Source organism: Pagrus major, chromosome 20 (assembly GCF_040436345.1).
Source record: "Pagrus major chromosome 20, Pma_NU_1.0".
NCBI classification, from domain to species: Eukaryota; Metazoa; Chordata; class Actinopteri; order Spariformes; family Sparidae; genus Pagrus; species Pagrus major.
This window is the reverse complement of record NC_133234.1, coordinates 12,578,538-12,596,905: the sequence shown is the minus strand read 5'-3', so window position 1 is coordinate 12,596,905 and position 18,368 is coordinate 12,578,538. Positions and strand designations below refer to the sequence as shown.

At 41.1% G+C, this 18,368-nt stretch overlaps 1 protein-coding gene across 1 annotated transcript; it reads left to right on the top strand.

The window, feature by feature from the left end:
- Nucleotides 1-2,072: 2,072 nt before the first annotated feature.
- LOC141015103 (uncharacterized) lies at nucleotides 2,073-18,033 on the top strand. Its single transcript, XM_073489021.1, has 12 exons — nucleotides 2,073-2,363; nucleotides 4,655-5,513; nucleotides 5,655-5,835; nucleotides 6,899-7,038; nucleotides 8,749-9,314; nucleotides 10,290-10,563; nucleotides 10,659-10,854; nucleotides 12,241-12,425; nucleotides 12,596-12,691; nucleotides 13,249-13,413; nucleotides 14,690-14,783; nucleotides 15,310-18,033. Exons 2-12 carry the CDS (start codon nucleotides 4,691-4,693, stop codon nucleotides 15,371-15,373), a joined length of 2,784 nt encoding a protein of 927 aa, XP_073345122.1. The 5' UTR covers nucleotides 2,073-2,363; nucleotides 4,655-4,690; the 3' UTR covers nucleotides 15,374-18,033.
- The last annotated feature ends 335 nt before the right edge of the window (nucleotides 18,034-18,368 follow it).

The window sequence follows — 18,368 nt, the reverse complement described above, 5'->3', positions numbered from 1 at the left end:
ACTAGTTTACAATATAAGGAGTAAATGGAAAAACTATAAATGTATTAATGTATATAAATGTAAAACAATACAGATGTAGTCAGATTAAATTACTCTGGACATCAGGTTATTATCTGGGCTCAAAAGGTCACAGAAACCTCTCGCTCACAGACCAATCCTGGCCTTCAAAATGATCAGCAAGACTTAAAAGTCTTTTAAAAACTAACCATGCCACAGTGACCACATGCAATCTTGTCTGTCTGCACTATAAACAACTTCCGACACAGACTGTTCATTCACAGGAAGGTCCACGTACTATATTTTCAGTTCCTCACTTCACTTCTTGTGAGCGAGGGACTTTATCTGGTGTACTGTTTGAAAATAAATTCTAATTCAAACATCTGAATGAACCATCAGCTCCTTAAAATATTTATATAATATACTTGAATAACCTCTTGAAATGAGAGGAAACCTCAACACGCCAACTAAATGCATCAGCACCTAGTCTTTACCCCTTAACTCTGAGCTCAGGTTAAAGATAATCTGTAGACCACAACATTGTGCTGATAGTGACAAAATCAACTTCTTTTTAAAACAAAATGCCAAACTATGAATAGTAAAAAAAATAAAATCAATTAAGCTATAGCAAAGTTTTACGGTAACCCAAATCTAAGGCTAAACTAAGTTTAATTTGACATTTTATGTCACAGCTACATCCCGTCAGTAATATTTCCTCTAACTCAGTCACTGAGTTAGAGCAGTCACTAGAAAGAGTTTCAGTTCCACAAAATGGACATTGAATACAAACCAACTATTCAAACATAAAATGATTTTATATTGAGAATAATATCAAGGAAAATTACAACTTATGACAAAGTTTAATCATGTACTACATAACTTTAAAGTATTTTTTATGTCTATCTTTGGATATTACGCAAAAATACATGAATTAATTTCTGTTCCTCAAAAAGTTAATTAAATCTGAATGTCATGAATTTTATTTAAAAACTTGGGAAAGTTGACTTTTGGCTCTTTCATCATATTGTTAACTCCCTTACTCATGTGGTTTCACAGGAGTAGAAATGAAACCTTGTGCCTATTGATTACGCAACAGTGTCCCTGACACGAGATTTGTTTTGGTCATTGACACTGTTGAACTTAATGGTACTTTTATTTTGGTATCCTTTTATATATTCTTATAGAAAATAACAGTGCTATGGTACTTGGGTGAATTTTTTTTTTAATTTTACATTTTTTAATTCTACTATAGGGTCACACAATAGTGTATATCCTATTTATATTCACAGCTGTCGACATAACACAGATAAAATTGTTTCCTCTTCTTCTTCTTCTTCTTCTTCTTCTTCTTCTTTATCAAAGCTAAAAAAAAAGATAAAGACATTATTATATAGATGCTAATACATCTGTTATTTAACTTAGTTTTAACTTTAGTTTTAGTTTTAACTAAGTTTTGGATTTAGGACATTTACAGGCAACAGAGTACTTCAACACTGCGCTATTTCTACTTTTACTATGTTTTAAGATACCTTTTGGGCTACCTGTATGGATAAATAAATACAATACAATACAAATAAAACAGAAATATCAGTTTATATCACATTTAATGAATTAATTAATGTCTACATTTATTTTTCGTATATTCTGTTTCATTGCATTCATTTAATGCCATATTAATCTATTTATTTATTTATTTTATTTTGGTAGTTATGCATAATCTCTGACCTTATTCCAGCACTGAATACAGACTATAAATTAAAGACAAAACATTAAAGAAAATTTTTTTTTTATTGTGTGGTCAAGTCGGACCTGCTGGTGGGCGGGACTTGGGCTTCACTGAAGTGTTACAACTGACCCCGGTCTCCCCTATTTTACAGAGTGGGGTCAGGGGGCCCCTTCAGGTCTTTTACAAGGCTTCTTTCAATGAACTCAAAGTGATACTTTGGCTCTGAACGCATAAATTGCCACAGTTTTACAGTAAAAGATACAATGTTACAGCTATGGTGGCCTACTGGGGGTAACACCTTTACCCGCCTTTTCTAATCCCAGCAGCATTTACGTGTCGCCGGGTTTACTGGTGTTTTATCTTCAGCTGTGGATGTGTGAATGGTGTACTGAGCCGTGGAAAAAAAAAAAAAAAAAAAAAAGGGAGAGAGCTTCCCTGGCAAGGCATCATCCCCCTCAGTCAGTCTGACCGCCCACAGTCCGGGGGGAGAAAGTGCTGCTTTGTGAATGAAGGGAGCGGCGGAGGGCAGGAAACAAACTTTACCAAAATTATTTCCGACGGGGGACGATTTCACATCCAGCACAGAGGTTCCGAGGTACGCAACAAGCGACACCTGGCCGACAAGGACCCAGAAAACACAGTAAGTAACGACGCATTTGAAGGGACCTTGTGTGGCACTGATAGAAAGCAGATTGACAGCGTTTCTTTTCTTTTTTTTTTTTCCTCGACGGAAAGATGCATGCATAGCAGCCTGACCGTGACCGGAATAGCTGTCGTGAGATGGGAGATCATCTCAGGATTTAACTCCATAGACTCCTTCTTCATCTTTAAAGACGTCTTATTATTGTGACTGTCGTGCGAGCTAGTCTAACATCTTCAAGATCTTTTAAGTAGCCTAGAAAAGCTGTGACCATTTTTTGGGGGTGGGTGGGGGGGTGATTTAGGGATGATTGCTAAATTGCATCATGTGTTCAACTTGAGCCCCGAGAAATGACCCAGCTGCTGGTTAAATTTCCATTTTCTGTCCACTTCATCCTGTTTATTCACAGCTCAAGCATTTTTCACCCCGTTTCATGCAAACTTTCCATCTGGGTGCCAGTCAGTGTGTTTCGCAACATTTCATGACTCATGCAGAAGACGTGCCTCCCCAGTGTCACCATGCACAGAAAATAGCCTCATAGAAGACTCATTCATGATGTTATGAGGTTTCTCCCCATGGGAGTCTGCTCTGCAAGTTGTAAACAAAAGGTTTGATTACAGTACTGTGGGCACGCTGCACATACAGTAGCCAGTCCTTTTGTATTGGCTCAGATTGTGTGTTGCCTTATAAATAAGGTAAATCACAGTATCAAAGCTATCTTATGTATGATGTTCCTGCTAAACAATAAATAGACTCATACAGATATAATCCCTCTCAAAGATTAACTTCTGACCCACCAGAAGTATGTGGAGGTGGCATGCCCTCTGCCTGTATTGTCTTTATTATATTGCTGTATATGGGACAGCGTGGCACGGTGAGCAGTGGTTAGCACGGCTCCCTTAAAAGAAGGTTTGGATCCACCACCTGGAGTCTGTCTTTATGGAGTTTGCATGTTTCCCCCTGTGTCTGCGTGGGCTCCATCCATGCACTTCAGCTGCCTCCCACAAGCTAATTGGCAACTCTAAATTGCCAGTAGGTGTAAATGTGAGTGTGATTGATTGTTTGTCTTTATATGTCAGCTCTGCGTTGAACTGGCGCCCTGTCTAGCCCAGGCTGTACCCCGCCTGGGATCAGCTCCAGCCCCCTATGACCCTGCAAATGACAAGCAGTTATAGATAATCGATAAGCGTTTTTGGGCGTCAGTGATCCTAGAGAAAGACAGGTGATTGTTGAGTCTAATTTCTAGGTAGTCAAATTTAGGCTACAATCACACTTGTTGCTACAGGTGCAGCTGCCTCAAAAATGCATGCATGTCTTGAGCAAAACAGCATGGTGCTGTCAGATGTAATTAGAGGAAAAAGCAGTGCATCTCTGCACCTTATGCACCAAATATTTGAACTTCTAGAAACTGCTAGAAAAATGTGCACACAACATAGAAACGCGTGCTAGCCGCGGCGTACCAAAGGAATACAATGGTTTTGTTAGCGACACGGTTCCAGCAGCACATCTTGTTGTGATTGGCCGCTTATGCCACCAACCCAAAGTGTCGGTATTTGATTGCATTGAATGAGAGTTTACAAACATAAACCAACACGTCATAATATGCCTTTAAAGGTGCACTATGCAATTGGTGACCTGTCAAATTCATACTCAAAATAGGAAGGGGGCAGCATATCACCAGAGTAACAGCTAACTGCTGCTAAGTGTAGCTGCTGTTAGTTATTTAGCTCAGTTAGCAGTGCAGCTTGCAGACTGTGAGCTCAGGGCACAGGGGGAGATTTGGTGTTTATGCTGCTAGCAAGGAAACTTTAGGCCGGGACTTAGCATGCTAACTTCAGTAGATAGGCTATCTCTCCAACACAATAGCGTACATAGATGCCGTAACATCAAAATTTTTATTGCTTAAAATTCTGTTGATGATTTTAATTCATTTTTGAATGTTTTCAACTAAATTGTCACGTATTGCACCTTTGACTTTCATTCAGTTCTTTTATTTAGAGCCTGACTGACACTTGATTTTGGGGGGCTGATGCTGATACCAGTATAAGGAAGTATACAATTCTGATATTGATATATCGGACAATATACGCACATTTTTGCAATGATCCTTCAAATGTGGTTTTTATAGTTCAAAAAGTTTTTATATCGGGAAACATATGCTGTACACTGATACTGATATATCTCTGTTTGGCCAATATTAGCCCTGATAATATTGCCCAACCGATACATCGGTCGGGCTCTACTTTTCTTTTATTGAGAAATCCAACTGGTGGTCTTTTCTTCTCCTGAAGCTCCCCTGTCCAGGTCTTTTGGAGAAGCTGTAAATCATGGTGGTCAGTTTGGCCTCTGTTGCCTGTATCTGCCTGGTGGCGGTGGTCAGTGGTGACCCCTGCCTCATCATCAGCGAGATCAACGCCGACAACCCGCGGCTGGACACCACTGAGTTTGTAGAGCTGTATCACACCAGTGGACAACGGGCTTCACTGGATGGCTACACCCTCGTGTTCTATAACGGGAATGGAAATATAGCCTACAAGGTGCTGGACCTCAAAGGCATGAGCACAGATGACAGAGGATTCTTCTTGGTGGGCTCGGTGGACATGCTGCCCAAACCATCTATCCTCCTGCCTCCCAACACAGTCCAAAATGGCCCGGACGCCATCGTGCTCTATCACACATCTGCTGCTCGCTACAGTGAGAAGATGAACGTCACTGCTCACGGGCTGGTGGATGCTGTAGTGTACATGACCCGCCGCACTGGTGGCGCAGAGTTCCTTGCTGAAACTTTGACGCCTGGGGAACAAGCCTTCGTCGAGGATGAAACGGCACTCGAGGGGGACGAGTCAATTGAGAGGTGCTTGCTGTCTGAAGATCGCTGGGGCTTTCAGGTGTCCTCGCCCTCCCCAGGTCAGAGGAATAACTGCACCCCGCCCGCTGTCCCAGCAGCCATTCCTGTCATCACTGAGCTGAAACTGGGGGGAGGGCAGGTGGACGGGTTTGTGGAGCTAACAGAGGCTTCAGCTGCAGGTCCACTGGTGCTGGTGGTGTTGGATGGGAAAACGGACAGAGTCAGTGTGAGTGTGGACGTGGGTGTGACCACCTCGAGGAATGGGTTGATCTCCGTGACCATAGAGAAGAGCTACATGAAAGGTCAGTGTGCTCAGGTTTTCGGTTCATCAGGTTTCACATGTGGAAGCTGCATAGAGCTAAGCTATGTTTTGGTCAATTGTCATTCATTCCTTCACTTTCGTTTATTGTGAATTCAAGGTTCCTGTTATTGTTTCTTCTCAGGAGACGAGTCCGGAGCAGTGGCTATTTACAGTGGCACAGCCTCAGACTTCCCCGTGGGCAGCCCTCTGAGCCAGATACAGCCTCTAGATGCATTTGTGTTTGCTGGACCCGGAAACAAGCCTAGTGCCAACCTCACAGAGACTCTCATCCCAGGCAGACTGCCCTACCAACTCAGCAACAGGCAAGGCACTATAATAGACACTGTAGAGTTTCCCACTGCTTTAATTCAAAAAGTAAAAGCAGCCTAATTTGACTGCAGAACATATAAGAGGTGGAAAGAATTAATAGCAGTTTGGTGGAGCTCATGATTTGTCAGTCACTTGACAAAGTTTCAAGTGTTGTGAAACACGTTTTGTTAAATGTGTTTTCTCTCGGTGGGGAAAATGGTCAACTGATGACCACTGTTCCTCTTTGCTAGTACATTTTTTTCCCTGTTTGGTGTGTGTCATCACTGTAGAGGAGAAGTCACAGTGAGGCTTTCACTGACTCACACTGACTGAAAGACACTTCAACAAATATCTCTACGACAACACTCAAATTTAACCAGAAAGTTTAATTAACACCCCTGTGATTCAAAGTTGTGCATTATACAACAAGATTAAGGGTTTGCGGCCGTGTGAGGCTGTACTCACTTGATCAAAATGCTAACTTCAGTATGCTCACATGCTCACTGTGACAATGCCACAGTGCTGAAGAATAGCAGGTTTTTGTCCACACTCAGTTTCCAGCAGACTTTGCCTCAGGGAATTACCCACAGTTCATAGTGTTGTAACATTACAACATTAAACACAGGGTTACCACCTCGAAAAACGATGATAATCCAGATGCTTTCAATTTTCATTATTTTAGATGCAACATTTTTAACTCACAAAGGAAGTTTTCTAAAGCACTGCCTAACTTCTGACATTTTCTCATGCTAACATTTGCTAATTCATTCAACAATTAGTTGTCTGACCACCAAATGTCATGGCACTTTATAGTTTTGAGGACATTTACTTAAAGCCAAAAATGCCAAACTGCATGTGGCGCTAGTGTGCCTACACACAAACGATAACCCATAACAGAAACTAAAACACAATTGTCAAAAACATACAGCTACCAAAACAGCCATAACACATTAATATCTATGATGTTTTATTCAATATCTGTTTTATTGGCTTTTTAAACTCTAAACTCTTTTAAACTCTCTTTGAATCTCTTAAAAACATATTTTTGTTTTCTCAATGATTTCATTGTTTTGTCAGTTTGAGAGAGGGAGGCTTCTATCTGAGTCGCTGTGGTGTGGCCAACTGGGAAAGAGATCCTGGTGTCTTCTGGGAGGCCCCGCAAACTCCTGGACAGCCTAACCAGTGCCCCTGGCCAAAGATCTGCCCTCACAGTATTGGTGAGTGTCTGGATGAATGAGCTTCATGACTCTTGGATTTATATTAGATGCTCAACGTTAATAAGATTTGTAGGTTATGAGATCCCTTCGCTCAAGCTAGTTGTTGCAAATATATTTGACATATTGCATATTGTTGCTTTCTCTCTGCAGCTTGTAAATTGATGCTTTCAATAAGATGTAGACAGTTAAGAGACGATGAGATTTGTGGAAAAACAAATAAGGCATGCCCACGACTTAATGATGCGTGGGAACAAGATCATCAAGTCATAGCCATGACTAAATAATGTGAGAGTGAGATAATGCGTCGCTGTGAGAAAATTAGGATGAGTCATTCTCATAAAGAGGTTCGTAATTCGGCTGCTCAGAATCAACATCCTTAAATGCTAACGGTATTCTGACCTCAAGGAAGTCATGGATTATATCGTTAACCACCTGAGGACCTGGGGAACGAAACAGCATCAGTGGAACAATTAAATTAAAACCAATTAAAGACCTGAGAGTTTGTGGGGGAGGGTGTTTTGGCTTTGAATGATTATGAAAACAAGATAGTTGAGATAACAAGATTGTTCTACCGCACCCTCTCTCAATCAGGCTTTGGCATGTTTAGTTCAGCTCGAACCAAGATTATGGAGAGAGAGCCTTTGGCAGACAAGGTGTTGGTATAAAGTAAAAACCTTGTGCAATTAGTTAGAAGCCACCATAAGAACAACTGCCTTTAAGTTAATTAACTTCTAACCACAATCAGAAGACTGGGAAGAGAAGAAGGGGGGCTACGTGGGCACCATGTTGCATGTATCAACTTGCTGTCGGAGAGAAGAGAGGGTGAGAAATCACAGCTGGTACGGTTGTATCAATACTGTGGAAATTCAGAATGGTTATGTATCAATATATTGATATTTCTGACAACACTTATGTTACACACACACAATTGTTGGTCATCAAGGGCATTTAATACTGAATGAGTTAGAGAAATTTATCTTTTTTATAGGTTTTTCAGTTGAGTAATCTTTAAAATTCAAATATTAAATATGCAGCTAGATTTGTCAAAATGTGACAGTGAAGTCATATAAATAAAGTTTAAAACAGCAGCAAAATAAGATGACAAGACAAACATCCTCATGAAGATCTTGACATAATTGAAAGCTACTAAAAGGACCTTGTGGTGAGATGTCTTTCTCAACTGCTTTTCCCACCCCACCGCCCCATCCTTGACTCCACCAATAATCTGCAAAAAGACTTTATAATCATGAGACTTGTTACACTCGGATAAGACAGGGTTAAAGATTAGCCAAACTTGTGTGGAAGTGACAAAAAATGGCTGGACTTCAACAGTACTTCAATCAGAGACACATCAAGTGAGTCAGATTTTGTGAGGAAGAATCTGCTCTTTGAAGGAGTCAACAATACCAATGCTTCAGTCACATACGTAGGAGGTTGGGGAGGTGGAGGGAACTGCAGCAGGAAGCAATGCTGGCAGCTGTATGTTGTCAACAACTTCTGTGGTCATTGATGCTCGTTTCTGGCCTCTTTGGATTTTGTTGTAGCAGTGCCAGCATTTTTACGGACCATGCCCATAACATTAGTGAGTACATTTTCCAGCCCAAAACTTTACTGTTGTGTTGTTTATTAAATCCATAGAAAAGCCAAAGTGAAGTAAAGTGGAACTGTTTCTTTAACAGCAGCTTATTAATATCTTACTTTCTGTTGTAGTTATTCCAGGGGGTACAGATTCGCCGCCTCACCTCCCACCCTGGGGGAACAGTGACTTCCTGATCAATGAGCTGAACACAGATACACCTGGCGCAGCTGAGGATGGAGAGTACATCGAGCTTTGGCACCCGTCGGGACGCCGTGTCTCCCTGCAGGGCATCTGGATCTTACTCTTCAGTGCACACAACAACAGACCCTACAGGGAGATCAGCCTGAGTGGACACTTCACCACCTCTAAAGGCTACTTCCTGCTGGGCAGTGACAGGTTGGTGCCAGCTCCGTCACTCCGCCTGCCCCCTAATACCATCCAGAACGGACCAGACGCTGTGGCACTCTATCGCAGCCCTTTTGGGCCACCATCAGCCACTCAAAGGGGGATCCCCACAAAAGGCCTGCTGGATGCCGTCGTGTACCGACAGAGAGGATCAGATAAGGAGGCGCAGGAACTGAGTAAAGCTTTGACCCCTGGACAGCTGCCTCTGCTGGAGGATCCAGAGGTGCTGCCTGGTGATGAAGCCCTCAGCCGCTGTAGAGGCCTTTATCCTTATGACCTGTCTGCTTTCTCAGTGAGTACAAAGAGCCAAGGGGTCATGCTGAAACTAAAGTCATGAGCATGTGCTTTATTAGCTAACAGAGGTACCTGATTCACTCTGCTTTAACAAAACACAGAAACACAACAAAATTCTAATTAAAACTTTAATTTAACTAAAAGAAATTAAAGGAATAGTTCACCATTTGGGGGAATTTGCTTATTCGCTTACTTGCTGATAGGCAGATGATAATATTAATCCACGCTCATATCTGTATGCTAAATATTAAGCTACAGCCAGCAGCTAATTAGCTTAGCTTAGCAAAAAGACTGAAAACCGAGGGAAACCGGTAACAAAATCCATTACTAGCACGTTTTTAAAGGCACTTATTAACAGATTATACCTAAATTGTAAAAATGACATTGTGGTTTGTATTTACGGTCCAGCACAGTAACTTCTTTGTTGTCAGCATAGGGTTGCATGGCAACCAGCGGAGACTCCGGGAAGTTACGGCATGTTTTTCCAAAAATGTTGAACAATAGTTTTTCAAGCCAGTCTCGCCTAGCCAACTGTGTAAACGCTGGAGAGAGGTCTATTGAGTTGATTGTGATTGATTTTAACCAATCACAATCATCCTGGGAAGAGCTAAACACAGGATGCAGCGATTGAGCCCCTACCTGCAAAACTTGTTTTGCTTTGTGGAGCGGTGAACCCTGGGATTAAAATGGCTAAAACTCCACAAAAGACAGGGTAACAACTGCTAGTTTGTTTAGATTCGTAGGGTCAGTGATCAAGTCAGTGTTCGAGTCACTTGCCAATTTTAGCGTGTAGGTCACTAGTTCAGGCAGCAGCCGGGATTTTAAAAACACTAACACGCAGATAGCTGATGGAAGAGGGGGATGCCACCTTAAATAGGAGCTCAATGATAGGCCAACAGTCTACACCTGGTGAGTCAGACTATCTTAGAAGTAAGCTGTATAATAAATGTATGAAATGCATCTTTCACTACAGGTGGCTCCACCCACCCCTCTGAGGGAGAACAGCTGCCCCCGTCCCCCTCCAGCCCCAGAGGGTGTGGTCATCAGTGAGGTTGCTAGTGGCTATTGGACCAATCACAGCCAGCAGAGGGCGTTTGTAGAGCTGCATGGCCCCCCCATGACAGACCTGCAGGGCCTGGTGCTCACTGTGTTTGACCAGGAGCGCAGTGGGACCGTCATCGCCCTCCCTTTGACTGGATCTATTGACCAGGACGGATTTTACGTCGTTGGAAATGTCACTGGGGCAGGTGAGCACAGTACAGATGACTCTCACGTTCCTTGTTTTGCATCCACTCCCACCACCTCTCACTGTACTCCTTCACCTCCTCTCTCCCCTGCATAGATCAGACTTTCACGGAGGGCTCTACGGTGCCGGTGCGAGGAGCGGTAGTCCTGTGTTACGACCTGTTCAGCGTCTGCAGAGCTGGCACTGCTCTGACCAACTCCAGTCTCAGAGATGTGCTTGTGTTCAGTGAAAACCAGCAGCTGCTGTCCTCCCTGTCCACCACCAGAGGGAGACAAGTGATTCCAGCTCTCAGGTAAACACAGCATAAACCACACAGCATGAATCACTGACAAGATTTACATGTTTTAACTTTCACACTAAGGATAAATCTTAAATCCAATTATGGATATTAATCTGACTGCTGGATATGTCATGTAAAGACTTTCATCTTATTATTTTAATTGGGCCAATGTCACAGAACCATCTAAAAAGTAATACTCACGCAGCAAATGCCACATATTTAATGAGTCGGGATCTGTCAGACTCAACTCAGCAGATGGCAGTGATTAATTAAGCTTACTCATTGCACTTGTGCTTCATGTTGATTAGCTGAAGCAGCTTGAATAAGTGTCAGGGGGTTGTTTTTTTTTCTTCAGATGGAAAATGTTGGAGGTAAACAGTTCAATCACTCACAATCAGCTACGCTAACCAGTTTCCTGAGGGAAACCCTGGATTTCTGACAGTGATTGGCTCAGTGAAGCCTTTACCGCAGCGCTCATATTCCATCATTTCTGCTTTGTCAGTACAAACTTTCCATATAGATAAAATCATGATGATTCTTCTTCTTTCTCCACGTAGGGGTCTCCACAGCCACATAAACCCTTCAAACTGAGAACATTATAGCACTTAGTTTCTGCTGTAGTTTTATTAACTGCTCATTTTGTAGATTGTGGTCATTATGTTCAAGACCCAAAACCCCGGAGTGCACATTTTAGTTTTTTTGTACCAATTCTACTGATTCTTTTAAATTCTGGTTGTTTTCTTATAGTATACATTCTGCTGGGCCATGATGCCTCTGCAGCAATCAGAGTTCCTGTGTAGGATCAGTATCTCTTTTAATATGATACATTATTATTATTATTATTATTATTATAGATACTGCTTCACGGTTGGCTGTCCTGTAATTATCTAATAAAAACAGCTCCCATCTGTTTCATGTGAACATTGACCGAGAGCCACTTAACAACTAGGTACATGAGACGAGTTATTCAGGGTCAAATTCAATTTGTAATAAAGGCTCCAGTTGATGTATTAATGCAAGGTTTAAATACTGCTTTGTGCAGTTCAGTGGCAAGCATATTATGCTCATTTTACATGGTGACATAGTGTGATGTCACAAAGTCACAGAATTAAAGGCGGGACAACTGACGAGGAGCAGTTTTAGGAGCAGTGTTTTCTGTGGGAGAGAGGAGCTTGTGTTGGTGCTGACTTTGGGCTTTTTAACTTTCAAGAGCATTACTGTAACCACAACCATGTAAATGTTGAAAAATACACCATTTTCTTAAACAGCTTGGTTTGCAAATAAACCTTAATTCTGATTTGCTTTATATCATTATGGGCAGACGTGCTCATAAAGACTTTATTATCATTATTATTACTGAATGTATATACTGTATGTGTATTCATACACAACTTGCAGGTCAGTGGAAGATGGTCCTGTTTCGCTCAGCCGGTGTTCATGCTGCGAGGTGAGGAGCCCCTCCTCCTGGACGAGCTCCTCGCCCACACCTCACAGCACCAACCTCTGTCCGAGCTCCGCCTTCTCAAGTCACATTGACCTATGCCTCGGACCGCTGTCCAGTGACTGGCAGGAGCAGTCAGGAGGTGAGGCATCATAACTTGAGAAAACTGAAATGTATACAAACTGATTTAATTATGATCTAAGGACACACATATTTGATTTGTGATTTTGGCTGATATACAGTAAATAAAATAGAAATGGTTTGACCTGTGACTCAAAAAGAAACTGACATCTTCTTCTCTGTTTGTCCCAGACTGTAGCAGTCTCATCAAGGGGAAGAGGGTCGCCGAGGTGGCCGACTACCTGGAGCAGAAGTGTCACTGTGGCATCTCTGCCTTGTACCTCCAAGGTGAGGCACTTTCACTGAACTGAAACCACGTTTTGATGTAAGAAAATGGATGAGTTATCCATGAGCTTGGAAAAATTATATGTTCAAAAAACGTAGATAAGAAAGAAAAGAGTACTTGACTCCTTACAATCAACACAGCGGGGCAGGTCGCTGGAGTTGAAAGAGAACAAATAAATATATGTGGTTATAGCGCAGTATTTTTACCCAAGAGTGAAGTGGTACGAGTAGGTGCATTTGACTTTTAAAAGCAGCCCAAATGTAAAAGCCTGAAGCAACTCAGATGAGATGAGCTGCACTCAGAAAAAATCCTTTAACAACCACCTTCAAGCACTTCCACCTCTGGAAGATAATTCTCTCAAAGTATAATCATTGGGAGAGGTTTGGCTATTCCCTTGTCATTCTCACATCCTGCATCCCCCATACACACAAAATAATTGTCATGAAAAAAGTACCATCTCCGGTTTCCCGTTCACACAATGTAAATATTTACCAAGTTACGTCAGCTCCTGGACCCTTTCATATGCAGATGGTGAAACATTTCCCTGTCTGTGTTCAAGGAGCCAACTTTTCCTGTGTGTCCGGGTGGCTGCGAGTGTGGGGGAACATCCAGGCACTGTCGAACCATCAGAAGGCCCTCATCATCCAGACATCACACATGAATCCTTCACCTGCTCAGGGAGACGTCTGCTCCGCTCCAACAACAGACCGTTATACAAGCACAGGTAAGCCACCAGCTCTCACAGCTGAACAAAGCATACACAAAATCTTCACTTCAAAAAGAAAACTGGCACTAATCAGCTAAATCAATGAATGAACAGTGTGTAGTCTGCAGTGAAAATCCAGCCCGTTCAACCTTCTCAAAACACACTGCATAAAATCGAGCAAGTCTTGGTGATGAGTGAAAAGTGTCTCTTATAATTTAGATTTCATGTATTATAAATAAGTCTGTGAATACATGTAAGACAAAATGTCATGGCAACAAAAAAGAGACTGAATTATGGTTTAGCATCTTCCACGTCAGACGTGGGGGGTGGGGGTGGGGGTGGGGGTGGGGGGGCGTGGGGGATGATTCATGAGCTGAAATTACCATAAATTGAAAGCACTCTCATGTCGGAAGCAGTTTCACCTCCTAACACAACTCTAACTCCTACAGAGGGACATAAAAATATCTTGATAACATATAATAACAAGGCAAGAAAGAACATCGCAGTTAGGCACACATTAAGTCTTATTAAGCCCTTCTAGTCCAATTTCCCCAGCTGTTATGTTCAATACAATGCTGCAATCTGACTCTGCTTCATGGAATATAAAAACGACCTGGAAGTACTCAAAGCAACATTCTGTAACTTTTAACAGCTTCATAATCATTTTGATAGTACAGTGTCTTCTAATAGGGCGAATGGTGTCTCTGTCTCAGCGACTCCGCCCTCCTATCACTTGTTTCTGCACTGTGTAACTTCAGTGAGAGGGGAGGATCACAGCGTTACACACGTTTACTTCAACATACAAGTTTAAAGACATAACATCGTTATGATGTAATGAGTTTTGTTTTTAGTTGGCATCTACATTACATCTGACAAATTATTACAGACCTGGGATTTGTATTTACGACAGTGGTGTTGCACTCAGAAACTGCGGGGGGCGCCAAATCGCACTAAATGCCAATTTCTACACAAGGTTGCTTTAAAGTAATAATCCTTAAGAATTTCATGAAAGCAAAGCCCTGTTTTTAGAACAATTTTTGACTGATTCTTCTTCAGTGATAGCCATTGAGTATGTTTACATTCTGTAATGAGTATTTTACATCCTATCTCCAATATATTCACTGTTGTTACATGGAGTTTTAGTCTGAATTAAACCTTAGATGGGCTTGTAGAATCTGGACTAAAACAAACTAACAATATCTGCTGCTGGTTTCATCAAGATGTTTGATGTTTGAACGGCTATGTAGTATACATATTCATTTATTCTGAGGTGAGTTTGTACTTGTCTCTCCAGCGTCTGCCCTGGGGTTACAGATAGGGCTGATAGTAGCAGTGCTCCTGCTGCTCGGACTAGGAGCAGCTCTGTTCACATATTTCTACAGAAGAAGGTAACGGTCTTCTTATCTCTCTCTCTTCAGCTGGATGTGTTGGTTTGCTGCAATCTTCACAAAGCCCAGATTGTTAACATTTGTCTAACCCATTGACTTGTAATGCCTCTTTCAATTGCATAGTGATTAAGTGTTGTGAATAGCATACCTTTAGTTAGATGTGTACAATTCAGAGTGAGTAATGCTCATCAAGCTCCATTGTTGGGAGTCTTGCACTCAAGATTGTTTCTTGTTCATATACAATCATTGCCTTTGTTCCTTTCTGGTCACTTTTTTTTAGTGAAGGCTTTGCTGATATAAAGAGTCACACAGTATAAAAGTCACACTCATTTAGTGCATTTTTCTTTTGTGTATTTTATATATTTAGACATAAAAATAACTTGGGTTGAGGGCAGAGTGGGAAAAAACTTTCTCGGTAAATGACTCCTGGAATACTTTTAACAACAGTTACTGGAAACTGATTGCAATGAGCAGATGCTGAAGGCGTCGAGGCTTGATTGTGTTAACATTGCTGTCTCTATTTTAGGCGTCCTCTGGACTATTACACCATGGAGCTGAGTGAACATGCAGAGGGACTTTCAGATCTATAATCCAGGCTTTGAATCACTTGCATCTGGATGTGCTCTGAAGTGTGTCAGAGGACTTCAGCAGAGAGAGTGTGAGACCGGGGTAATCAAAGGTTATTTGACCTGTACGTACGTAACTGATTGTCTGATTGTTTTGAAATGAATGCCACCACAAGTGTCCTTCTCTGTGTCGATGGGAGATCATTGATGGAATGAATCGTTGCTGTCTGTATCTAAGAGTGTGGCGCTTAAGACATCAAATCAGGCAAAACGTGTTGAATTGAAAAACATACAGATAATAACATATTTTTGTAGAGGTCAGTGTGCAACCTTTGCCTGTGAACAGTGCTGGTTACTACTTTTAAAGGAAAAGGAAGATAAAAAGGAGGATTTTTAAAAAATACTTGAGTCCTAAATGGTCATTTTTGTTGACTTGTTCGTGTTACTGTGGAAAAAGCCTTTAAATCCTGAAAATTAAACAATCATGCTTTTGATTTATGCAGGAAGCTCCATCTATTTAATGACATTTTCAGCTGGTATTACAGTGTTTTAACAACAGACTTTATAACCAAGATAATACTTGTCAAGCTCACATTTATTCTTCAAAACTGTCGACTTGTCGACTCCTGCTACGTGCTGTAACAGTCCATTTTAGACTCACTCAAGGGCTTGATTGTCTTTTTAAATGTGAATGTCTTTAGCTAACTTGTGGTGAGTGTCTGTAACCACTTTCGTATGCTTAATTAAAGCAAACTGTTTACATTTTTTGTATTAGAAAATTAGAAAAAGGGATGTGAGAGGCTGATGTTGAAGTAATATCCTGAATGACGAGTATTTGTTTTTAATGAGAGACTGCTTCGTGTTAAGAAAATCAGAGCTATTTTATGTTTCACTTGTGTTTTTTAGTGGCTCAGAAACCTTTCCTGTGCCTTTTTACTTGTGTGTTATTTGATCAGCTGATTCCTCATTTATTAGAGGGAATGTACAGCCATCTCTGCTGCAGCCGTAAGTGTAAATACTATGGATATGATGATAGTATTCTCAGGGGGGGACCGGTTGTCACCACGTTGAAATGATGACTTACTGTAGAAATACAGTAAGTAAGTATAATCAGAGCAAAAGTGAAATATTTTGATTGGTTCAGTTAGTTTGATTCCAGCTTAATTTGAAAATAATGATAAAAATTGCTCTTACAAAGTGCCATGAAATAAATTATAAGCTTGGATATGCTGTATAATATAGTAAATGTGCCGCTTGCCTTGTAATGTTGCCTTACTCAGCTGCTGTGGTGCACAGAATTTTTTTTATTTTTTATGCTTTGCTTACCTTGGTAAGAAGATTTTCTTCCTCAGTGACATGTTTTAAGCAACAAAATGTAACTTCCTTGAAAAATTTACATCTTGGGTTAGCAGTTCGGATTGGCTACCAATCCAAAGCGTCAGTATTTGAAGGAAGTTACAGTTTGTTGCTTCAGTACCCATTTGTCAAGCAAAAGTTAACCATATAAAATCAGTTTTGTTTTACAGCAAGTTCACCCAATGAAAAATTGGATGAAAGCCCAGAAAAATCATGTAAATTAAGGACTTGTTCTTAGCTTTTTAAGGTGCAGTTTGTAAGATATGGCCTTTTAACAACATTCAGAAAATTAACTGACATTATCAACCGAGTGTGAAAAAACAGTGTAGACGTTATGTCAACAACATCTGTGTACTGTGTTGTAGAGATGCTAACCAGCTAGTCCCGGCCCGTCCTGTCTCGTCATACCACTTGGTATGGTTATAGTCCGATGGCCCCAACAGGCAATGTAAAAGCACCAAGATCACAATAAACTGACAAAATCTCAAGAAAGAAAATATTTTACATCTTTTTTTTACAAAACAGACAAACTGTGCGCCGTCTGAAATTCAAGTTTATGTCTTTTATGGAACAAAGACGAGCTTAATTGCCTTGTTAACTCACTTTAACGCACTTCATTCAAACTACACAAACAAAATAAAACCCACCAAAACAGCCTTGGTTTGTCTGTCCACGATCACCTGGTCATCATCTGGTTCAGCCAAAATAAATCGTAAATTTGCAGAGTAAGATGCGAAAATATTCCAGCTCTATGCACCGTTTTCTATGCCCGCCTGCCATATCTTGTTGTCCCTGAAATCATAGTCCTGATTGGAGCTGCTGTAAATCGCCTCCATACTAAATCCCCCGTATTCAAACTGGTATCTGTGGCTTAAAGGCTGTTCAGTCTCAGTCTGGTGTCCAGTTGTGTTCATTGGGAGCCAGCTGACTGTGCCCCACTGCCCGTGAGTCACCCAAGGTGGGCAGACTCCAGTCAGCTAATAGGGCCGCTTAGCTCCACCACTACCCACGCTACTTGCTAACGACAGGAAGTTGCTACAGGAAGAGAATGAAGTCCTGTTCAGTGAGCAGCAAAGTGAGCAGTTCTGCTGCCCCATATAGTTTTGGACCTACCTTAGAATTCTGGCCATTTTCTACAAATTACACCTTTTAAAGTGAGAAAGTATGGTGTATCCCCCTCTTGAAATGATGTGATGTTCATAAAATGCATTTTACTGTAAACGTTTATATTTTTAGGTTTTGTGTGAAATGGTACATGTAGAAAGTTTTAAACAACAATATATCGACATGCACGTGTGTGGACTATTGAATAAAATGTGAGATACTTCTGCTCAGAGCACTTGTTTAACATTACAATCAACATTCATCCCTATATACTCTATACTGTATATAGTGCACTGATAACCATCATAAGAAGTAGAATCTGAACAAACAATCTTGGTTAAATATTCACAGATCAGGAGCAGCAGCATTCAAATCATAACACAACTGTAAGAGAAACTCAAATGTTAACACTGGGCACTAAACATCTGCATACATGCAGCAAATATATGTGGTCTACAGCTTAAGATGTCACAAAAAACATTGGAAAGAAAACTTTGTATCGTCTGCATCGCCAGGTTGTAAATTAAAAGCTCTCTTTCCGGTGTTTGCCTTCCAGTTT